Source organism: Aricia agestis, chromosome Z (assembly GCF_905147365.1).
Source record: "Aricia agestis chromosome Z, ilAriAges1.1, whole genome shotgun sequence".
In the NCBI taxonomy this organism is placed as follows: Eukaryota; Metazoa; Arthropoda; class Insecta; order Lepidoptera; family Lycaenidae; genus Aricia; species Aricia agestis.
The window spans coordinates 25,474,697-25,500,771 of NC_056428.1; the positions used below are offsets into that span (position 1 = coordinate 25,474,697).

The 26,075-nt window shown below is 36.6% G+C and overlaps 1 protein-coding gene across 1 annotated transcript; it reads right to left on the minus strand.

The window, feature by feature from the left end:
- Positions 1–4,816: 4,816 nt before the first annotated feature.
- Positions 4,817–14,655, minus strand: LOC121739370. Its single transcript, XM_042131812.1, has 4 exons — positions 14,576–14,655; positions 13,909–13,975; positions 6,155–6,356; positions 4,817–5,147 (listed from the first exon to the last, which is right to left on the minus strand). Exons 1-4 carry the CDS (start codon positions 14,627–14,629, stop codon positions 4,847–4,849), a joined length of 624 nt encoding a protein of 207 aa, XP_041987746.1. The 5' UTR covers positions 14,630–14,655; the 3' UTR covers positions 4,817–4,846.
- Between the last annotated feature and the right edge of the window lie 11,420 nt (positions 14,656–26,075).

Genomic DNA, 26,075 nt, shown 5'->3' on the forward strand with positions numbered 1-26,075 from the left:
ATGATACCCATAAGGGTATCATCAAAATTTTTCTTTTGGTATATAAATACCAAAAGAAAAATTTTGAAAATCGGTTAACAAACGGCGGAGTTATCGTTGAACATAAGAAAACGAACATAACACCTCCCCCATTTTGAAAGTCGGTTAAAATTGTAGCCTATGTGTTATTCTGATGTATAAGCTATATTATTGTAAAGTTTCATTAAAATCCGTTTAGTAATTATTGCGTGAAAGAGTAACAAACATCCATACATCCATACATCCAAACAAACTTTGGCCTTTATAATATTAGTAGGAAGTAGGGTATCGATTTTTATAAGGAACAAATAAAACTAACAATTAATAATAATATAAGCATTATGTATACAGTATTACTATACTACTTGCCTTTCATGACTATCCAATAACCATATATAAATCTTATATCTTTAAACGAGCAATTCTTATATATATATATATATATATATATATATATATATATATATATATATATATATATATATATATATATATATATATATATATATATATATATATATATATATATATATAAGAATTGCTCGTTTAATAGGTTCTCATCAGCGGAGGCATTCCTATTGGCAGATTATTGTAGATGACAATGTAAGTATAACTAAGTATAATTTTAATAGGGAATATTACGCAGAGGGCACCACTAGTACATACAGTGAACAATCCGACCATATGGTTTAATTTTTGGTGACATCTGTGTCGTCACTCTCATGTCGGACTCATGATACGAGATTTATACTCGCGTCTCGTGGCTCGGCTCGCGGCGCGTCTCCTAGCTCGCGTCGAAGCGCGAGTGTAAACACAAAGCTCGCATCCCCCTCGAGCTCCTTTGGAAATCGCTCTCGACGCGAGCCGCGCCGCGAGGCGAGCCGCGAGCTCGAGTTTACACTCTACGGCGCGTCTCGCGGCTCGCGGCGCGTCTCGCAGGGCTCGCGTCGGGAGCGATTTCCAAGTTTCGCGCGAGTGTAAATCGAGTATGACAGTATGATCCACCCAACATATACCATACACACTTGAAATATTGTATGGTGACCAAATAAGTTCGTATAATTATACATTCTGGTCGGTGCGATTTGGCGAGATTTGATTGGCTGCCGATACAGTACTGAGACGATAGATGGCACTGGCATACTTCAGTTGGAGCTTACCCAATGATAAACCTAAAATTTATACTCATATAGTGCCATCTGCTAGCAGCTACAGACAAGTAATATAAAACTTATAAAGACCAGCTATACCTAAATAAGTATAATCTTTTTGCCGCGGGTTAAAATGGTTTCTAATTCCAAAATTACTGGTCCATGTAAAAATTATTTTATTTTGTTAAAAACTTTATTTTGCTGTTGGAGACAAACGAAACTGAATTCTGGCAGAATCTGGATCATCATAACCTTTATAATCAAGACGTATAAGAATCACTGTAGAAGTACCTTTATGACATATTAGGTCTCCCAGTTGGACTTGGTTCTTGAGACAATACTTTCAGCTAACAATTTACTACACATATTTTTAAAACCAGCGTTCCAAGTATCACCAAGAAACTTCTTTGCCAACATAATAACAAAGTTTTGTGTATCCAACATAATAACAAAAACGTTGTCGCTCGGCTACCGAACCGGTATTTTTTTAACCAGGTTAAAACGCTAACCAGGTATTTATTGGATAAGACGTGTTCGCTCGGAGCGAAACCGAGATGCGAGCGGTATTGCTTCTGAAATTAACCTGGTTTATTCCTCGCGGAAAGTAACTAGTGAAGTGATATCTTCGATCCCTTTCTAGTGCATCATCAAATAGCCAATAGGCCATAACTTGTTTATGTGTACACAATGGGTGAGTGTCGTTGTGTGTGTGAGTGGGCGGAGCGAACATAATCGCGAACGGTACAAACTTCTAACTTCTAACCGGTATTTTGAGCAGGAGCTGTTTCATTTTGCTCTTTGAACAAAACCAGGAATAATTTCGGTCCGTTCAGAGCGGAATCGAAATGAAATCGCTCTTTTGGAAATGTATGGCGTTTCTAACGAACAGGATCGTGAAGATTAACGTTTCCGAACCCTCGTGCACACTTGTAAGAAAAATCTTAAATGATCTTTGCAGTTGTTGTGGTCACTACATAAGTATCGAATGCATGGGTGTACCGAGGGGGGGGGGGGGGGGGCAGCTGCCCCCCCCCCCCCCCCCCCCTGGATCATGTTGACGTCCCTACTAAGTATATTATCTAGTACTTTTATCTATAAAAATAAAAAATTAAGAACGAATTTTTGCCATTTGTTTGCAATACAATATTTTTACAACTAAAAATTATTAATTTTTTATTCTTTATAAACACCTAGCTTATGAAAAATCTGATTTGCCCCTTCCCTGGCCCAGAACCTGGGTACGCCCATGATCGAATGCGTAAGGTTTAATTTATCTATAAGTATTTTCCATTACTCAAATTGAAAGCCTGTGGGTTGTGTTAGAAGTAAGCTATTGAGCTTACTTCTAACACATGTTGTCCTATTTTAAGTACCATAAAAATATTAAAACTTATGTATTTAGCAACGAATACATTAAAATCAAATTTAACTGTACTTTGAGCAAATAAATAACTTTATTATTATTTAAGAGCGTATCTTATTTACTCTTATATCAAAATCAGTCCTTCTAGCACAAACTAATAGCGTGCAGAATATCCGAAGAAACGATCAAGAGATTTTCGTTACATCACAAAATGTAACCCCCATTAGCTTTGGAAAGGTTAAAGTGGCATGCGCCATTAAGCTGAAAGTAAGGGCCGTCGAATGATTCAAAAAGATCCAGAGAAAACATGTAGGTTAAAGTGACCTTTTACATTTAAATTGACTGTTACTGAAGGTTATGGTCAGTACCGGTTTTAGCATTACCTGGGCGAGAATTCTTTGGCGCCCAGGGACGGGTGCTGATCCGGCACCCTGGGTGGTTGCCCAGCGTCGACCCACCCCCTTCCTATCGCCGCTGCTGGTTATGGTAATTAAAGGTGACCCTTTTAATGTGACCTCATCATGAGATTGTGTATTGAAAATTTTGGATAATTGCATAATGCATTAACTTATTAGGTTAGGGATCTTTCGAAGAAAACATAGGTAATATTGTATGCTATAATTGGAGTGTTAAGAACGATTGAGTTGTTTGAAATGGAGGGATTTTTTTAAATTCCTTTACATAGGTACTGTGGAAATTGTACTAATATTATAAATGTTTACATGATCATTTGCTTGCATCGAATACGCTCCGAAATTTAGTAAAGTTATGTATCATAATATAGACAAGATCACGAGGAAGCATGCATGCTTTATTCTGCTTTTATCGCGGAAAATAAGCATTTTCCTCTCGCATCGATTAAGCCCCGAATCTAATGGACGGGATTTAGATTGGTGGAGATTATAAAAAGCACTTTAGATTAGAGCGAAAATATGTACCTACAGTTTCTAAAAGTAGTAAAACAGTAAAAGGTAAGTAAATAATAGAACATCCTATTAACCCAAGACTTTTTCTGTATCGTTTTCTTAAATTCAAAATTTACAAAATTGACAAGCGTTCATAATAAAAAATAAAATATCTTTTTATTCAAAATGGGTATCGTGATACACTTTTTGAAAGTCGAACGAAGAAACTACGTTGCCTAAATGCCTACCACCGGTTCGGGAACTACCCCGCCGAGAAGAACCGGCGTAAGAAACTCGCACGGGGCCATCTTTTACTAAAAAAATGGAAAATTACAATGTTATGGCTTACAGCTATGTAAAAAAATTAAAAGAAAAGTAACCTGCATGGAGCCACCCTATTCCCAAGGTGTGCTGTCCTCGAAGAAATCATTGACCTTATAATACGGTTTAGCACACAAACGTTCTTTAACTGCTTTTTAAATTTGTTTAAAGGTAGATTTTGAACATTTTCTGGGATTTTATTGTATAGGCGTATACATTGGCCTTTAAAGGATTTGCTTATTTTGGCTAGTCTGAACATTGGTATTGCTAACTTGTTCTTATTTCTAGTATTTACATTATGATTATCACTTTTCTTTTTGAAAACATTTATGTTCTTTCTAACATATACTTAAGAGATTTTCCAAAATGTATTGAGATGTGACGGTCAGAATTCTTATTTCTTTAAATTTTTCTCTCAGAGATTCCAAAGACGACATCTTATAAATAGAACGAATAGCTCGCTTCTGCAGCACAAATATTGTATAAATGCTGCAGAACTAAGCTTATCTGCCAGTTTCGCAATATGTGGACCCCATTGTAACTTACAATCCAGCGTTATGCCTAGGAATACGGTGGTGTCTACTAAATTCATTTTCTCATCATTTAATAGTACATTGGTTTGTACTTGCCTAACATTTGGCAAGATAAATTTTAAACATTTTGTTTTATTAGAGTTCAAAAGTAAATTATTAGCATTAAACCAATGTACTATTTTTGAGAGAGCACTATTTACCTCGTCATAATTAAATTGTCGCCTCTTCACATTAAAAATTAGTAAAGTGTCATCAGCAAAAAGTACTATCTCAATTCTCATGCTTATCTTTAACAAGATAAGGTAAATCATTTATATAGATGACAAAAAGAAAAGGCCCTAAAATGGACCCTTGTGGCACACCTAATTTTATTTTGGTTCCATTAGACCTTATGGAGTTAACTTCCACATTACCACACACAGTTCGTTAAAATAAAGTCGACATTCGAGTTTCGACTCATATTAAGTATTTCGATTCCGTACATTTTGATCTGCGATTCTGTAAAGATAAAGAAAACGTTTTGACTAGGAACATTCGTTTTAATTATTAAAATTATCACACGTCTTGCGAACTAGACGATATCACATCGTCTTCGACCGTTTCTTTGGTCTCCTGTGATATCCAATCCCTGAACTTTTTCGTCGGATATTTAAAGTGTTTTCCGAAGGCGGGTTCCGCGTACTTCTTGAACCTTTTAAACTCCAATTCCTCTTTTTCCCACTCCTCCTTCTTGACGAATGGCAGCATGTGCCTCATCCATTGCGGGACGAACTCATCCATGTAGAAAAACCTCCTCTTCCAGACTTTGTGAGTATCGCAGTAGTGGCCACCCTGACCTCCTAGCCATACCGGAATCCTGGGAAAAGACATGTAAGTATTCAATAGTATTCTAACTTGGGGTTGTGGGAGTATCTAGGTAAAAACCGTGACCGTACCCAGGCAGGGGCTGGGGGGGGGGGGGGGGGGACAACTGTCTCCCCCTGGAAGATAAAATAAACGTAAATTTTCCTGGCACCTGGGAATTAAAAACGTCTTACCTATAACTCTGCGCAAAATGAAGTGTTGGAAACAAAATATATTTTTAGTCAGATTAATAAAAGTAAATTTTCATGAAATTTTGTTTCAAATTATATTACCCCCAAGCTTCTACACATCGCCTTCATTTTTTTTTTTGGTCCCTTCAGACCTTCAGCGCCCACAAGAAAAGGCTGGTATAGAGTATAGACTAGAGTCTAGAGTATTGATTTCGTTGACTAGAACAACTCCGTTGCGCCAAATAAGTTTATCGCGCGAAAACCGTAAATATTTTAAATTTTTTACGTTTTTAACTTATTTAACAATTAACTTATCCTTTCCCGGGCTCATAGTATCTCCATACCAAGTTTCAGCAAAATCGTTTCAGTGGTTTAGGCGTGAAGAGGTTACAGACATACAGACACACTTTCGCATTTATGATATTAAGTAGTAGGTAAATATTTACGAGTTAAAGTAGTTAGACGTTAGATTGTTTTGTAACATTCAAAATAGTTACATCCCAAAATGTGGGTGATAACGTTAAGATTACGTGGTTAGCTGTTTCTCACTTCCCAAGAACTTGTGCAGTGTAGAAACATGTCTCTATGTATCCAGTATTAATTTTACTTTATCAATGGAGTGGAATATTTGAAAACTAATACTTGATTGCATTAAATTGCTAGGGCAAGGTGGCCATCCATAATATTATGTAATATCATAAATGTGAAAGTGTGTCCGTCTGTTACCTCTTCTTACATACAGAGATGCTTTGAGTCCCGGAAAAATGTACGGTTCCCGCGCGATAACATTTTGGCGCAACGAAGTTGGCGCATTCTTCTAGTAACTCACATGCTAAAATGCCGTAGCCCCCATCTGTACGCGTTGGTGTAGAAGTACGCGGACAGGGGGTTGAGGTGGGGATATGTGGTGGTCCCCGATATCCCAGCACACAGGCCCACTACCGTCATACCCACTTCGTACCCATCTATCAGGACCACCAACCCTTCGCGAATGTTCTCCTTCGTGGGTAAATTTACCGCGACAGTGCTCTCTGGAAAGAAATGACATGATAATTCTACAAATCCAATCTATTCTGTGCGATTTAAATATCTGCTAAAGTGTTACTATCGATATTATGCGAGGATGAGACAAAACGCACGGGAACACTCATATTTATCACAAAATCTGAGGATCCAATACTGGTAATAGCGGAATGTACCAGAATAATGCTGGAAGACAGGATACTAGAAATGGCAGAAGTCTTATCTGGGGACCCCGAATCCAGCGCGGACTGGGATATATTCGCGAAACCTATCAACTACTCGTGGATCAATGGGGTTCCTGGATGTGGGAAGACAACTTGGATCATTAATAACTTCAATGAGGAAACAGACGTTATAATAACAACGACAATCGAAGCAGCCGAGGATCTAAAGCAAAGGCTATCGCTACGAACTGGCAACAAAGTTAAAGATAAAGTTCGTACCATGGCCTCTTTGCTGGTAAATGGGACAAAAGAAACCTACAAAAGGTTGATAGTTGACGAGGCCCTCATGAACCATTTCGGCTCAATCGTCATGGCGAATCAGTTAACGACCGCCAACGATGTCATCCTCATTGGAGATATTAACCAACTCGCGTTTATAGAGCGTGAAAATCTCTTTAAACTTAATTACACTCGTCCAAACCTGGTAACCAGCATCACCCAGGAGTTGTCTTGCACACACAGGGGCCCTATGGATGTGGCATACACCTTAAGCATGGTCTATAATAACATCTATTCATCGAAGGAAATTGTGCGGTCCCTAAAGCTAATGAAGTATACAGGAGCGAGAATACCTAAAACCAATCTAAATACCCTGTATCTTGTCCACACACAAGAGGAGAAAGCAGCCCTCACTAATACAGGCTATGGATCGGGAACGGACTCTCGCGTCCTCACAATCCATGAAGCTCAGGGATTAACGAGTCCCTCGGTGATCATCATACAGATCAAGTCCCGAAAGCTGGCAATCCATGACAGCGTTCCTCATGCAGTTGTAGCCATATCCCGGCACACTAACACCTGTGTCTATTACACTGACACTGATGGAGACGCTGTGGCAAGCTTCATAAAAAGAGCCACGGAGGTGTCAACCGAACACATAAAATATTATAACATAAAAATGGCTTTAAAAGACAGGAACGATAAAGTCCTAAGCCACATGGCGGGTAGATTCGACACAGAACGATATCTCTTTAACACCCTAGAAACTCCAACCAGCTTGAGTGACCCTTCTCCATAAAGCCAATGTCACAACATCTAAAAGCAAAGGGTGAAGCAGCATAAAATCTAAGGAAATCGGAAAATGTCGGACGTACTGGCCGCCACACCGGCTGGGACCTCACCGTTCAAAACATTATTATTATTATTATGTAATTTATAAAACAATTTAAAAAAAATTGATGGACCACAATTAATTGAAATTCATAATATTATTTCAACTATCCTTGGTGCGAAAAATCTAAATAATAAAATAACAAAAAAAGGATATGGACGAACAGTCCATAGACGGCCACAATTTTATAATAAAAAAAAAAGTGTTACTATCAGTATTCTGTCTGGTAGCTTTGCTTGAGCAGTTTAAGGTGACGCCGCGTTAAAGTAAAAACCGTGTTAAATATGTTTTAGATTGCTTGTTGCTGAAACAGCAGGGAATGGAAAGGGCGTAAGCGACAAAATGGTTTTTGTCGCGTATTTAAAAACCATAAATACATTTCATATAAGCTATGGGCAAATTAAAGTGTATGCTTGAACCAATCTATGTACAAATTTTGGAAGCTTAAATCACTCTCCTCTGTTGGCAAAATTAGAATCCCTTTTTTTATAGAGGTCTTTTTGATTGATTATTCTGTGTTATAAAAGTTGGCCAATCGTGTTATGACCAATCGTGTTATATACGGACAATAAACTTTAATTTCTTAGCTTTAGTCATTGCTGAGAAAAATCGATATCGCTACAGCCAAATTATCAAGGCGTCGCCTTAACCAATTTAGATGAAATTTATCGGTTTTTACTTTGAGCGCGTACGCTTTTTGAATAAACCCGATACGATTCCAAAACAAACGAATCTGGATGCAACGAATTTGTAGGACATCTATTTTAGTCTAGTGAGACAATCTACGAATAATAAAAACTAAGGAAAAGTAACTCCGTCAAAAACATGCTCTACAATACTTGTCAAAAAAGTGTACCTCAGGTACACATTTCAATACATTTGCAATATTTAGGTGAACTTGAGCGGTACTAGGCTGACGTTACATGACAGATAAAAAGGAACCAAATTTAAAACGGTAATAGACTAGTATGGGAGTTACGATTCCTTAGTTTTTATTATTCGTAGTAGTAGTAGTTATTATCCCAACACTAATATTATAATCATACGAGCTTTTGCCCGCGGCTTCGCTCGCGTTAAGAAGACGTATTATTATATAAAAACTTTCATCCCCTATTTGAACCCCTTGGGGTCGGAATTTATCAAAATCCTTTCTTAGCGGATGCCTACGTCATAACATCTAACTGCATGCCTTTCAGCCAGATCCGTCCAGTGGCTTGGACAGTGCGTTGATAGATCACTATGTCAGTCAATCAGTCAGTCAGTCACCTTTGAGTTTTATATATAATATAGATTATACACACTAATAATATCATATTTCTATTAACTAAGTATATATATTAATACGTGAGGCCAAAACTTTGTATCCCTTTTGACAAAATATGGAGAAACGTAGGTGAATGAAATTTTGCACAGTTATAGTTTATATGGCGAAGGAGTGCATCGAACTAATATTATTTTGAAGTTATGCTTTTATCATACATTTTTTTAACAAATAAAACATTACACACACTACAACACACACACATGAGAAATGACAGATTTTTGAGTGACAACATACGAATTATACTCTTTTATTTATGGTTGAAGTCTGTTGACAACAAGTTGACAATCTAAGATACTATTAGACAATGCTTACACGGCCAGTCTGAGATCAGCTGAGTCCCAGAGATAAGAGTTGAAAAAAATATGATAAAGTCAATATTTTTTTTACAAAATATAGGTAGTAGTCCAAATGTCGTTGTAACTAAGGTCGAATTTCGACCATTGGGCGAACTCCAGTAATAATAATACGTATGGGTGTACTAATATGTATTCTGTGGTATCGGTTGAACTATCGTTTAATAAAGACTCCAAAGAAGTTGCGGAAAAAGCTCGACAGCACAGATTTGACATTACCTATAGCTTTGACTTTTTCTGTTCGTCAAGGGCATGCGTTATAGCGCAGTCAACAGCGAACGTTAGGCATGCCCGCGACGCATGCCCTCTGACCGTATCCGTTGCGTTCCTTGACGCATTCAATTATTGAATGCGCCAATATGAAAGTTGATGACGAAAAGAAGATGAAAGTGCACAGTGTGGACATAATTTATAATAAACAGGAATCATTTGGCATATGGGTATTTTCCATGGATTTATCAATATGTTTCATCAATCATGACTGAACAATGATTGATCACTGTTGATGGGTGATGATGACCCGCAGAGTTCGTATCATGATGGAAATGTAATGCATTGATCAACCGAAATCTACGACTGTACGTCTGTACGTTACAAAAAGTTTATTTTTAATTTCTTAGTACCTAAAATCTTTAATTAAAATCGGTTCAGAAGTTAAAGCGGCAAGAGGTAACAGCACTGACCTCCATTATACAAGTACGCTGGATCTATGATAGGTACCCACTTTTTTTTGTGCCATTTGAAGCGGAATCAGCGCCCCCATTATAAGGACCGAGAACTAAATTCGACGTAACCATTGGTATGTATTTATTTTAATTCTCTATGGCTTAATCGTTCGAATAGTTTTCGTCTTTTTAAAGTGTTTTAAAAGGTTTTACGCGATTAAGTATATAATATGTAAAACACGGTACAAAAAGGGATGTGGGGTTACATTTCACAAGTAAGTGATTTTAACAGCTCATTTCTACGATATTAAACTTTTATTGATAATATAGGCACTTAAAAATGTGGCACTAATCTTGTTATACCGTATTCACCACAATATATTTACCTTTGTTTTACCGATTTTTGATAAACAATAAAATTCAATAGTGGGAGTTTTCTGTCGATAAAACTTATCGATATCTATAATAATTGTATTGAAATCTCCGATAACCGATTTTTATACAGACAGGTTTCCATCTGACGAAGGAAGACTGGAATTATGGTTGAAAAAAATTGAAAAGCCTGGTTGGCGTCCGAAAATTGCTACTACCGCTTGCCGTTACTATTTGAAGTGTACAAACTACAAACGTTCTCTGTGAAAATACAAGGCGCAAAACTACCATTAGATCGTGATTATGTTTGGAAAATTTATTTCAGCGTCTACTCTTTCTTGACAGACTGTAACTGTGTAACGGTAACTAATAAAATATTATGATAAAGTATCGCACATATATTTTTATTATTTATAAATACCTTACGTGGTCTACTCCACCCCAATAAAAAATGTATTCAAACGTTCCATATTTATTTATGGATCGCATTATTCAATTAGTTAATTTCCCTCACACTTCTGCAATCAGCGCCAAATGGCGAAAATCATATGAGATAAAGTAAATCGAAAAAAAATGGCTTGCTAGATACATAACTAAATAGGGAACTTTTATAATATTACTAGACTGCGCGGCTTCTCCCACGTACATATCTAATTACACAGACAAATTGGTCCACAAAAAATAGCCTATATAATCCTTCACATTATACATTCCCCCGCCTTTTCCACATTTTCCTCTATTTCTTAGCTTCTATTAGTCTCAGCGTAATAAAATATATAAAATGGGCTGTCTAACACTGAAATAATTGTTCAAATTGGACCAGCAGTTCCTGAGATTAGAGCGTTCAAACAAACAAACTCTTCCGCTTTATAATATTATATAAATGATGAGATTAGTTATGGTCTAATAACACAGAACACTTATTCAGCTTTGTTCAGCTTTAATACGATACACTGTAGCACTACTTTGATAATATTAGAAATGAAATTAGAAAATACAATACAATAAAGTTTTCGTTAGAAGCTTATCTTCAGTTTTGTTTTTAGTTTTTCGTAGTGCTAACTGGTAAAAATAAATGAATTATATATAATATGTACTGTTACTTCACGTTATCTACGTATAAAATCGTTGTTAATTTATTACGCCTATCTAAATTACGGAGAAGAAGTCTGTAATCTTTAATACAAATATGTAGCGTTTGTATTATTCAATTTAATATTTTTGTCCTAATGGTCGACATAATCTGAATCTGGAAACATTTCATCGTTAATAGAAAAGACAATTGTACATCACTAGTATTAGTTCCAAATACTCCCACTACTGCTATCAGCGCCAATATGGCGACATGATGGCGACTTTCAAACGTTATTTTTACGTTAAATTTAGTTCCTAGCCCTAATAATGGGGGAGCTGATTCCGCTTCAAATAGGCACAAAAAATATCTGTCATTTCAAAGGGTATCATCATGGTATCATCAGTCCAGCGTACTTGTATAATGGAGGTTAGTGGGTAACAGACATACTTTCGTTTTTATAATGAGCGTATGGGTATAAATAATCAAATTACATTTATTTTAAGGTTTGCTTAAAATGGGACTTGAAAGTTAACAATAGAGTTCCCTGTTTTTATTAGTTAATAGTAGGTACCTTATTTAGAGCAGCGGTCTGCAACCTTTTTGATATTGCGACCCAAAAATTATAAAGAGAGTTATGAGCGACCCCAGAAAAAAATCACTAACGGCCGTTCCCAATATTTGGTCTATCTCTGGTTTTGCCCTACTAGAGATAGGAATAGCTCACATTAGACATTGGAGACATATATTTTATGTCAATTGTGAGCTATTCCTATCTCTAGTAGGGCAAAACCAGAGATAGATCAAATATTGGGAACGGCCGTTAGTTAACAAATGCAAAAGTTGGTTCTGGTAACGAAGTTAGCTGTTTTTATTACGTAAATTATTTATATTGAAGAGTTTATTTATTTTGGATTTATAATGAAATTGCAGGACTTTGTTGCCTTTTTTAGCGACCCCAAAAATATCGTCGCGGCTCCAGGGTTGCGGACCGCTGATTTAGAGTACCCTTTCATACTACTTTACTATGTACCAATAGGTTCTATCTTCTACTTAAATATTACAAATCGAGATACCCTTTATATCTTTTAAGATATTTACGGTCTTACTACAAAATATTTAAACACTTGTTGAACAGTTGATTAGAAAAAAAATCAGTACAAAATAGTCTCAAAACAACTGTTCAATCGATGTTTAAATCTTTTGTGGTAAGACCGAATAGTTATATTAGATAGAGCTACAAAATCTGATTTTTATTACAGTCCCGTCTCATTTTCTAAGAAAATCTCTTTGGAAAGATATTTTTGTGATAAGAAATTTCATGATTACTTAGGTTTGATTGAAAGGACTTTTTCCAAAATAAAAATCAATTTACTTAATCATTTAAAACTTAAACCGAGTGAGGATTTCAAGCTTAAACGGCAGTAAAAACTCATAGCTTATTTAAATATATTCTTGGAGACGATATTAAGTGCATACTCGGTATACATAATATTTCAGTTAAAATGTTTGTATGTTACGTGAAATCGACTAGCTCTATTATAGTAGAGACCAAATCTCGACCTCCTCTTTTTTAACAGTAATGAATGTATTTAAGGACTTTTTTTGAATTTTCTTTAATATTATATATAATATATTTGGTTTCGAAAATCTCAACCCCGTTACTAATAAAAACATATTTTACTTACGTAGCGTATAAAAATTCAAGGTATGTTTTTCTCGATCGCGTGATTTTTTCAATGACGTGTTAGACAAAGACAAGGTGACTTATAATTATTCGTAGAATGAGGCCCGTATTTTTGGTCAGTACTTAAGAAGCGCCTCGGCCTCAAGGAACATTTCAGGCTCTGTGATTCGTTGGCAGTCAAAATTTGGACCAATTACAGAGGCGAACCGCGCCTTGAGGCCGAGGCGCTTCTTAAGTACTGACGAAAAATACGGGCCTAAGTGTTATTTATTAACATTTTTGATTTTAATAAAACATACCAAAATGTTTCTGTGCACAACAAAAACCGAGGGAAACACGTAGCGCAAACTTTAAAATGCTGAAATAAAAATGAATCCATGTAATCTGGTTATCCCGTCTGTGAACGTTTTTAAAGGGTATTTTGCATTCTTTCAAGCCATATTTTTATGTAGGTACTCGTATAGTTGTATACAGTTGAAGTATTTAGGCAAATACTCTGTGATATTTTTATCGACCTATGGCCCATCACACGTTACCATCATTGCGTTTTCTGTGTAGCCATGATAAACAGTGTACCTAAATTCCCTAATTTTGTTTCAAGTTTATTTGAATTCAACCATAATTTCGCCATAATAATTAGGTTCAAACTTTAAAGGTGTTCACACGTTTTTGGCATCAGACACCATATCCTATCTTTACATTTTGAGGCTCTATTGCCATAGTAATAAGAGTAACCCTGTTGCATGGCTTACCTGTTGAGGGAATAGAGAGGTCGAGTCCCAGTCTCGGTCGCCAGAAGAACGTCCCTGGTATGCCTCCCTGGAAAAGATAGATTATGTTTGTGTTACCACGATAAGCGACTGGATAAGGAATGGTTATTCCCAAGAGATGTTATTACGAAGTAAAATAATTTGGTTAGGAACTTTGAAAAGGATCAACATTTCTTGCACAATAAAATTGATCGTCTAGGGGCCCACTTAAACTAGGCATAGTGATGTCTCTTTTAAATATCTTCAATTAATCTCGTTTTCAAGCACAAGTTAAGTGAGCTGGATATTTACGTAATATGCTTTTTGTCTATCAAAATGACCTAAAAGTACGTTAGGTCATGTCGTGAACTCCTTGGAGGTAATTTCACTCAACCTACCCTCATAGAAATTGGTTCATAGCACTTAGCATTTATCAGATCTACTTTATTCGGTTGGGCTATATCAAGTCGAAATTATTCATGATCTTTCGGCTGGGCTTGACGTAATCCGACCAAAACACGTTGGTCCACCTACTTTATTCGGTTGGGCTATATCAAGTCGAAATTATTCATGATCTTTCGGCTGGGCTTGACGTAATCCGACCAAAACACGTTGGTCCACCTTTCTTTGGTAGCGCATAATGTGTATTTTTTGTATATAAAAACCATACCATCACAGAAGTAGCAGCTGCAGCTAATGTAACAAATATCTGGTACACCAACATTTTGGAACTGAGTCTGAGTTTGTAATTAATGGTCGCTCGCCACAAGAATATAAACGTTTTGTTTGTTACAAAATTCCAGTGTGAAAAATATTTTTTGTAAACTTCCTTTGATTGATCCGTTGTAGGGAACGTGCGTTGCGTATTCAATCTGAAACTGGTGCTTTTTTATTTACTTGTCAATTGTCATGTACTAACAGAGAAGTTGATTCCTAGGCAGATGGCGGACCTAAGTAATTTGGTCGCGTTAAGTCTCTTTCTCACACAAAAATTACGGCAAATGGCCGGAGTACGAGGGCTGCTATTTATGTATCCGGAACTGGCCACTTACAAGAACAATATTTAAAAAGTAATTACAACATTTGAAAATATAACTCTTTGGTTGAAGAATACATTTTGTTTCATGTGACTGTCAATTATTTTTCCATTGTGGCGTCATTTTGAAAATTGCGTGTCTTCATTTGCCATGGATTTAACGCGTGAACATTTTCGTGCAATGATTTACTACGATTTTCGGCGTGGGCTAAATCAACAACAGTGCTTTATTCAACTCACCGCAACTTTTGGAGATGAAGCACCATCAAAACCACTGTTTATCACTGGTACAGTGAGTTTAATCGTGGGCGGTCTATGCTCACGGATGAAAATAAAGAAGGTCGCCCAAAAACAGCTGTTGTCCCACAAAATATAGATGCTGTGCGGGAACTAATAATGCGTGATCGTCATGTTACATATCGCGAGATAGAGGCGTCCTTAGGCATAAGTATGACGAGCATACATAAGATATTACACGAACATTTGGCTGTAAAAAAAATATGTTCGCGTTGGATTCCGCACAACTTGACAATCGATCAAAAACGGGCTCGTGTCGATTGGTGCAAAAAAATGATAAAAAAATACAACCGTGGTACGTCAAAAGCCGTTTATAATATCTACACAGGTGATGAATCTTGGATCTATGCATATGACCCCGAAACTAAACAACAGTCAACGGTGTGGGTGTTCCAAGATGAGCCGAAACCAACAAAAGTTACTCGTGCAAAAAGTACTTTGAAGCAAATGGTCGCCTGTTTTTTTGGAATTAATGGACATGTGGCTACAGTGCCATTAGAGAATCGTAAAACGGTTAATTCTGCATGGTATACGACCATTTGTTTACCAGAAGTCTTTGAAGAAATAAGAAAGGACAACCGACAACGCAGAATCATATTACATCACGACAATGCTAGCTGTCACACCTCAGCTGAAACAACTCAGTTTTTGGAGGGTCAAAAGATCGAATTGACTGGTCATCCGCCGTACAGCCCTGATTTGGCACCTAACGATTTCTTTTTATTTCCATACGCGAAGAACGAATTACGTGGTCAACGTTTTTCGAGCCGCGAAGAGGCTGTTGATGCGTTCAAAATGCACGTTTTGGAGATACCTCAATCAGAATGGAAAAAGTGCTATGAAAATTGGTTCCAGCGTATGCAAAAGTGTGTCGATCATCGCGGCGAATATTTTGAAAAGCAATAAAACCATATTAAATGATATATGTTTGTTTCTTTTTTTAATTCCGGATACATAAATAGCAGCCCTCGTATGTGTGACTTCTCAGACGCGGGGTATATGATATATCCCCCATGGTGCTCCACTCCCGGTCAAGGTAGAGTCGTGGGAACGATAGTACTCCTCGCAGCTATGTCAATCTAGTTTGGCGTCGCGTTGACCTATCATATTATGTGACCTTAATACCTCGATCGTGGGAATCGTAGACAAAATAGATTTTCAATTGTTATGCGACAGCTGGGTGCGGGGTGCCGCATGGGGATTGATGGGCTAATCACTATCATGCCCAAGTCGCCAGCTGATGGCAACGTCACTTAGGGTCAATTCAGACCGCAAAGCGCCGCATAGATATGCATTTCTAGTATGGACAGAGTAGACAGAATTGTGGTATGGATTTGGCAGATTTGCAAGACGTCTCATGTTCACGAAATCTGTCAATTCAGTACTTTAGAAATGCACCTACGCGTCGCGTTGCGGTCTGAATTGACCGGCAGGAGGTGACCGCTAATAGACTGACCCCCGTACTCAGAGACATTTAATTATGATTAACCTTCAATTTTATTCAGACTTTGACAGATAATAATGTATACTTAGCTTATATCAAAATGTTGAATTACTTACTTCGCTACCATTTAAGTAATTAATGTTCCATTCTGAGTGTAGCAGTGAGAGCGAGTGTTAGGCTACGTAGTAGGCGTAGTTCACCATTCGCAACAAAGGTTCCTGCGGTAAACCTCGTTGGGAATAATGATTGCCCATTGCATCAACGGCAAATGAAACAATTATAGCTGGCATTAATTTGGAGTGTGCTACTTTTACTCTTAGACTACAAGGTATTTCAGGTGGTGTCACAGAAAATTCGTTTGACAAAAACACAAAAGCATCAAAATAGATTGCTCAATTAGGGCCAGGCCCCAACACTGCGTTGCGGCGTCGTATCGCAAAACCAACATCGCACAGAAATGCGATGCGTTGTCACAACGCAAAAATGTCAGCGGAAATCTCGCTATCGCGTCACAAATTTCCACGATGCGTTCTGCGACGTCGTAGATTTTTACGATGCGACGCCGCAACGCACTGTTGTGGCCTGGCCCTTATTCCTGTCCTTATTTCATAACCTAAGACTCAGTATAATACAAAACATAATTTACATTATTTACACAACAAGAGTAAATGTTCTCGTAATTAACTTGAGAAAATCGTTGGAAGTATTGCTCTCCTCACTCAAGGAGCATGAGCATTGAGCTTAGCTAAGAGGCCTCAAAACCTCTCAAATACATTTCATAATATACTTTACGAATATTTGAATTTTATAAATATTATGTAAATTTTTAAATAGTAGTACTATTAAAATGTTTTTAGCGACGCGCGACAAATTAAATGTTGACTATTCAGTAAATTCGAGAAATGTTTCATATTTTGTCACTCCTAAAGACCTTGCTAGCAACAAGTAAGTGGGTACTAAAATATCATCATCTAACTACTAATTTTTTAAATCCATTATAGATTCATTTATATAATCTCCTAACAATGTAATTCGTGATGCGCTGATAAAAATTCATTATTAAAGACAGTAAGCCCTTGCTATTAGGGTTCGTAGGGTTTTATCATGTATGAAAAGCCGAAATTATTAAATGACGTGTAAAATCTCCAGTCGGGTACGAAGCTATTGTTCGTTAAAATTTAAAAAAAGGAATGAGCCTTTTGCGTTGTCGCATACGAAAAATTTGCCAAGTGCGAGCTGACAGAGATAGTTAGGTATAATATAAAATAAATTATTTATTACTGCTTTAACGGACAATAATTGTACCAAATACAAACAAAAAAAGTCAGGCAAGTGCGATTCGGACTCGCGCAAGACGGGTTTCTACAGTTATAGAGCGAAAGCGTTAGTGTTTTTTGTATGGGTATTAATTAATGTTAATTATATTTTAGTTTAATTAAATTATTTATTAAAGTTTTGTGCTTTAATAAATAATTAAAGGTTTTGTGAATATTTCAAGTGCCTACCTGTTCCCATTATTGATTACGAGGAAAAAAGGCCCAAAAAATCTCTTAAATATATATTTTTTAAGTATTAGGTAGTTGTTATCTACAACATAAATACACAATCTGTGAAAATTTTACATACAGTCTTACGTACCTTTTGGGTACGGAATCCTAGTAAAAATGTGAAGAGAATGGAAAGATTATCCTAAAAATATTGGGTGTTGTCAGACTAAAATAGTATTCTGAAATAGAATATTATAGTATTTAGTAGCCCGGTTTATTTTTATGTTATTGTATTGTAATTAACTTCTATTTATTTATCTAGCAGTTCTCCGGCTACAAAATTAAAGATACAGTATAGCGTCTTCGTACCTTATGTATTCCTTATTCCAACAAAAATGGTGGAATGTAGGTAAGCGATTCTTGTAGCATTAGAGCCAGGTTGTTGAGACGGTGGAGAGAAAACGACCTTTTTGTCACAATCCAAGGCGAGAGCAGGGATTACAAATTTCAACATTCTTCCACGACATAATACAAATGTATACAGTAGTGTCACCTGATTAATTCGACTGTACAAATATAGTTAAAGTAAATAAAGTGAAGCTATCAATGACCTAGGGGGTATAATTTTGAAAAATCATTTTTTTACATTAAATGTGAAAAAATTTGTCATTTTTTGAATTAAAAAATTTTTGCGGTATTAGAATAGTTCTTCATAATAATGCAAGTGTAAAAAGTTTCTTCATGATCGGTTATTTTCGTGTGGAAGCGTATCGAACATATTTTGTAATATTAGTACTTATTGATTTAAATTGTGGCTATACACGACTGACCTTGTTCTTAAAACCGAGTTCGTGCAACAGTGGCAAGTTTTACGTGCACCCAAAACTGCTTGTTAGTAATAGTTTTGCAACCGGACCTAAAGTTATCTGAAATCACACGAGTATGCGCGTATCGGTCAGTGTAGTATATATATAAGATGTTAAAGGTGATTTACTGTATACTATTTATATTATATCCTCAGTCATGGCTCATTAGGCATACTGAAGAAAAGAAAAGAGATGTCCTTTTATGAAATAGCTTATTTAGAACAAGTTGCAAAATTAAAATACTTTAATGAACTGTTTTATTTTATCCTACTTCCTACTTTATATGATAAAAAGGTGAAAGTTTGGATGTATGGATGTATGGATGTTTGTTACTCTTTCACGCAAAAACTACTGAACGGATTTTAATGAAACTTTACAATAAAATAGCTTATACGTTGAAAATGGAGGAGGTGTTATATTCGTTTTTTTATGTTCAGCGATTACTCCGCCGTTTGTGAATCGATTTTCAAAATGTTTCTCTTGGTGTATAGGTCATTATCCGAATTTGGTGCAATATTCATAAAAGTGGTGACTTGATGAAGGGATCTAAAAGTAATCGAGGGAACTCCTCGAAATTTATATGGAAACATGTGGTGACTTCGGTTCCGTGAGCAGTATTCTAAGCATTTGCTACCAAAAAGTAAGATATTGCATCAATGGTTCGGAAGGTGCTGAGAGAACTCCGGAGTCTTTATAGATACAAGTTTGGGAGAGTCAACGTTGTTTTAAGAATGGAAAGCATAATATGCTATTATGCAAATTACATTCATCATCATTTTATTATATTTATTATATTATGTCACTTAAACCGCGGTTAACACCGCGGGGCACAGCTGGTGAATTATATAAAAGCTTTTAAAAGTATCTTCTCACTTTCGGAATAAATAAGCAAAAAAAATGTTCTAACTTCTAACTTTCAATTTAGATTTCTGCAGCTGTACACTCCAGTGACCTAAAATATGCATTTTAGGTTTTCCACGAAGTTTTCCAACGTTTTTCGAAATTCTGTATCATAGCTGATTCTATTTTGTAGGCAATAGAACTTAGCCAAGGCAGAGTTTGCAATGCGCAACCTTTACAGTTTATATATCGTGAGCAGGATATTTATATTAAGGTGAGATCACACAAAGCGACACTACGCTGCATCAGAGCGACGCGAAACTTTAAGGCAGGTCCAGAATATATTATATGTATCATTTGCACCGTATCGCCGACGCGTATCATGACCGCATAATAATATGTGGCCGAATACTAATATTATAAAATAATATGATCGGCATGTCGTGTCGGTTTGTGTCCAATCATCAAAGAACCTATTGTGGAAATACATAGGAAATCTAGGCATACACAACTTCATACGGGGCTCGATACGTAATACGCTGATACGAATATCCGTATGTCCGATTAACATTAATCGGGCAAATGACAGACATGGACCCGACCATAAAGTTAATATACCTAGCGGAATAGAGAAACAAAGGCCTGAGCAAGAGAGATGTCACTATCAGTAACACTGCGTGGTAAAAAGAGACGTGTGGTACATGACAGCAGCACTCTTTTTTTGACGTCCAGTCGGCACGTGCCACACGTTGACAATTTAATCTCGTAGAATTCATGTTCAATCATGCTTGTGTTAGTGTATACGTACACATATTTTTACACACAGATGAAATCAATTTCGGTTACGTTTGACAGCTCGAGATTGTTGCTCTATTCCGCTAGGTATATTAACTTTATGGACCCGACTTCACTTTTCATAGTAATGAGTACTTATTTGACGTTTCGTAGCGCTCATAAGCTATGTTTACCACAGACATAGATCAAGATCGATATCGCATGTCGCTCCCTCCATTTGTATGAAAACGAGCGTGCCACTTTTTCATAGAGACTGTGTCGTACCGATGATAAGAAAAGTGCCCATTATTATATATATATTATTAATTTCTACAGCTCAATACGGCACTTTTAGGCATTTAGGCATTTTAAAATTCCGATTGACGTCCGATTCCAATAGCGGACTAAAGAACAGACTTTCGAAAGACGAGCATTGCTCGTCGTTTGGCACCGCGATATGGCACGCGAAGTACAGACACATGCGGCATCTAACATGATCTATGTCTGTGATGTCTACACTATGCACTTTCGTCTTCAATTTTCGTCATCTTCTTTCATTCAACTTTCGTTTTGGCGCATAATAATTGAATGCGTCAACGAACGCAACGCCAACATTGTCATTTTTGTTTTTTGGATATGGTCAGAGGGCATGCGTCGCGGGCATGCCTCACGTTTGCTGTTGACTGCGCTATAACGCCTGCCCTTGACGAAAAGAAAAAGGTACAGTGTGAACAAAGCTATACGATTTCATACAAACACTGCTATCGCACCGCTGCAGCAACCTATTGTGGTTCCACCTTTACACAGCTTTATTACTGGTGAAAGGAAATGTCTTAATTTTCTTTTTAACTCACGATAGCATTTTTAACATTTTCTCCGTGCCCGATAATGTTTATAGGCTAATCAAGTTCGGTCGACGACATATTTGCCTTATCGATTCTGAACCATATAACCGAGTGGTAAGGTCGAAGGGTGGTGTATACTGGATGATTCAGCGACAGTACAGAACACATTCCAATTAGAGCCACGCAAGCTACAATTTAAAATAATTGTACCACTTGTATCTTTTATCGTGTTATACTTAATGTGAATCGATTATTTCAGAAACCCCACATGTCCATGAGACCCTATTTTACAGGAGGAACAAAAACATAATACTAAAAAAAATATTTATGAACGTTATTAAGTTGAATAAACTAAAGTGTTACTAGGACCATTCTACATCTAAGTAACATAACAAAAGATTAAAAATCATACATTATCTACAAAAAAAAAAGGATTTAAGTCAATGGACATGTGGGGTTTCTCAAATACATAAATAAAACTATTATTTATTTTAGCTATGAATAATGTTATTTATTATATTATTAAAGGAAATGTACTTTATTCAATGCAGAATTCAACCTCCATAATGTTCTTCACATTCCCTATCCGTAACTGGCCATTTAAAAATGGTTTCATAGAATTTTTGAACTCTTCTTGTTTCTGGCAGGTATGTCTTCAATTTTTGAAGATCAATCATCTTCTTCTTGTTTATTGGTCGCTTTTGCATAGTTACAGGTTCTGTGGGAAACTCCATAAGGGTCTTAGATGTGTTTTTTAGCAGAAATGTGTCACAAGGAAGACCTTCATTTTCATTGTGGTGGAATCATGCTAAAAAATCGCTCTATATCAGCGTTAGAATGCGGCAAAACGAATAAAGATAATAATAATATAATTAAGTTTCCAGTGTGCGTCTTTAAGGGTTAGAAACATACTTAATAAAAAAAACTAGTGGTTTCACGTCGAAGCTACCACTAACTTAAATAATCTAATCCACTAAGATCCACTAGCCACTAAAACCAATTTTTTCCCACCGAAAGGTACGTCTAAACCACCAGATCTAGTGGAAATTCCACTAAGTTGCCAACACTGGTCTTAACGCTACACTAACATTAGATGAATGTTGCCAGGGTATGTATTAGAGAAATCCCACATGTCCTGGACTTATGGTGTTTCTCAACTTTTATTCAAATTTTCAAATTTTTGTTTTTGCTTTTGTTCAAATTTTACAACTAAATGTAAAATTTGAACGGCTTTAAATCGTACGTAGAAAGCAGGACTTGTGTGGTTTTTCCGTGACCTGTGTATTTACCCCTACTGAGTTAATTGACATACTTAACTCAATTTTGCCAAAATTGGGACTTGTGGGGTTTCTCAAATAATCGATTCATGTATACCTAAACGTAAATACACCTAAAAGGGTTTTAAGTAAAGCAAAATACGTTTGGCACTCGGGGGCTGCCGCGGTAAAGCTATTGCATAGCATTTTTATCAACTTATCAATTGCAATTCTCATACGTCTAGTCGCACGCCACAAACACCGTGCCGAAGTATGGAAAGGCAACGTTAAGTTTTTCCGTTACGGAATTTATTGATTCGGTCACCGCGCTCAAAGCCCGCGACAAAAGCTAAGCAGTAGCTTAATAAGGTAGGTATAGGCATTATCAGAAAAAAATAGTTATAGGCGGCTGGCGTTAAGGGGGCGACTAACCCGAAAGTTTCGATTTTATAATTCTTATACTTGAAAATAAGCCCCGAATTATTTCATTTTCTAAAATTAGATACTATACATTATATTTCCAAGAATTCGATCTGAGCAAAAACACGATATCTTAAAATTTTCTCGATAGAAAAAAATCACAAAGATGCATCTAATTTTCACGAATTTTTCATTTATTACCATAACCGTGCATTGAACTAAGTTAATATTTTAACACATTGTATAAAATTCTATCATGTTGTATATATTTATCGAGTTATTGAGAAAAAAACGAATTTGGCAATGAATACGCGTCGTCCCACCCGGCATATGAAAGACAGGCGTGAGAGTGGAGAGAGAAGCACGATATTTGATTTTTGGGTTAGTCACCCTTTTAAGTCATTTGGTCGGGTATAATATGCCGAAGGATCACGGGCGAGCACGGCTTGCATTGAATTGACATAACCCGACCTGTAACATACAAATATACATGTATTCTACAGGAATTCATCATCCACACTTTTTATATTTAAAACTATGTTGTTTATCTGAATTTCTTTATCTAATATTTTTATGCAAGTTATATATTTTTTGCATCGAAAGCAATGATAAAGACGTGATTTAAATATATTGGCCTTTTAGTGTTCGTGTCATGGTTCTTATGCTAATGCAATGCAGCTTTTACTATCTACGATCAGACGCGAGTGCCGCAAAGTATATTATTATACTTAGAGCCTGTTTCACTACATTCTGATAAAGTGCCTAATAAGCTATTTACAACTTTTTTGACAGATTCTCCATACTTGATCTGTCAAGGTAATTGGTGGATAGCCTTATCAGGAAGTGGTAGCGTATAGTTAGTATACATACTAACTATACGCCATGAAAATATAAAATGAAAAATATGTTTATCCGATTAAGGGCCTGTTTCACCACTTCCAGATCAAGCGCCGGATAGGCTATTCACAACTTTTTTGACAAATTCTCCACATTTTATCTGTCAAAAAAGTTGTGGATAGCCTATCCAGCACTTTATCAGGAAATGGTGAAAAAGGCCTTTAATCGGATAAACATATTTTTCATTTTATATTTTCATGGCGTACCTATAGTTTTTAATTTTATCAATAGTCTGTGGTAAAGACTAAAGTCGTCTAGATTTACCGTCCGTTCGAAAGCGCGGTCTGGTCGCTACACTGCGAGATCACAAGCAAGTATGGTATATATACACTAGGCCAGTGGTCCCCAACCTTTTTTTTCAAGTCGGGCAAAGAATTCTGTTTTTTGGAGTCGGGACACAAACATGTTTTGGTCTTGGGCCGCAACACAAATTTTTGTTTTTCAATTTAACTGTCTCGTATAAATTATTGTTTCCCATGTCAGTGGTTATATAACCAAACAGAAATCACCGCAACAAATTGAGTTACATTACCGGGACGGATCTCACCATGCCTGTATTGAATTAAAAGGAAATTATATTACGACGTCACGTCGCTGTACCATAGTATTGTATGAAATACCATGTTATAGAGTTTTGAGATCGGTTGGGCTGAGCAAAATAGCGTGAGCCCTTTTTTAAGACTTTCTCTTACACATTACATATAATTCTTAATTAATTCAGATTCGGTGGTGAGATTAGGCTCGTATTATTTGTGGACGGTCAACCTCAACGTCTCTTCGATTATGGTTGCTTCGACCGGTTAGCGCAGGACTGTTTGAATGTATGAATATTTTTTACTGATTTTAAAAATGGAGGTATTACGTATTTTGTGTTATTCCAATACTGAACTCACTTGCCACGGCCCCCGGAGTTGAGAGCAAAACTTTCAGCCACTGAACCTCATGGTCCAGCCAGCCTATGACCTGTATCGGCATATATTTTGTATTCGACCCCTAGGTTTTTAACACTCGGCTTATGTTCGTACTTCATAATGTTCTGTTAGGACGAGGGTCGAAAAGATAATCGAAAGTAGAATAAAGTTTGACTTGCGTGCGCCATCTGTACAAAAATGTCATCTACGATGTCCAGTATACCTAGCCCTTCTCGGACTTTACGGATAACACAAAAAATTTGGTCATGCGTGCTGCTACTTTCTCAGTGAACTCTGAAAACAGAGTGTAAAAAAACTTAGTGTAGAGATGTAGAATATAGCGCATCTTTCATTGTTAGGAACAATGAAAGATAAGTATATTCGTTTGCGACCATTCCAATATGCCACATCAATATTAAGGAGTACAAGTGCTAAACACTCTTTTTCCACGATTCTATGTAAAAAGTATTCATTCAAGCACTGCACAAAACATAAATCTCTCAGATAAGACTAGCGGACGACGCGGGAATTATATTAGAAAGTTATTTAATTTCCACTCGTTTAGGACTGAGTGGCTTGACAAATGAAATAAAAATCTTTAGACGTAGGCCCTTAGTAATATACAGCTTTTACAGCTGTGAATAGGCTCAAGAACATATTATGTATTATAATAAGTATATAGATTTGAATCTTGGTACTAACTTATATCTTACGAAACATTTCCTAAGGAGCCTTTAAATATGACAATATACCTTCGTTTGCTTAAAAAAATCATTATTAAGCAAACGTGGGAGTGGGGAGTATATACGTGGGAGAGCCATGCTTCTGCACAAATGGGCCGGCTCGACCGGAGAAATACCACGTTCTCACAGAAAACCGGCGTGAAACAGCGCTTGCGCTGTGTTTCGCCGAGTGAGTGAGTTCTTTCATAAAAAAAAATCACTCGAAAACATACATATCAATGTATGTTTTCGAGTAAGAGAGTTTAAGAGTAAGTATAAAAACAGTCCTTTGTCCATTCTCGAGACTCTATTATTTCTCTACAAAATTTCATCCAAATGGGCACACTTTCAAAGTGCTATTGGAATGGAGGCAAA

Bases quoted from the DNA above. Each gene is read 5' to 3' on its own strand.
- LOC121739370 (XM_042131812.1), bottom strand. From the start codon at position 14,629: ATGTTGGTGTACCAGATATTTGTTACATTAGCTGCAGCTGCTACTTCT. The intron at 13,976-14,575 runs GTATGGTTTTTA...TATCTTTTCCAG, and splicing joins CAGCTGCTACTTCTGTGATG to GGAGGCATACCAGGGACGTT. The intron at 5,148-6,154 runs GTGAGTTACTAG...GTCTTTTCCCAG, and splicing joins GGGCTACGGCATTTTAGCAT to GATTCCGGTATGGCTAGGAG.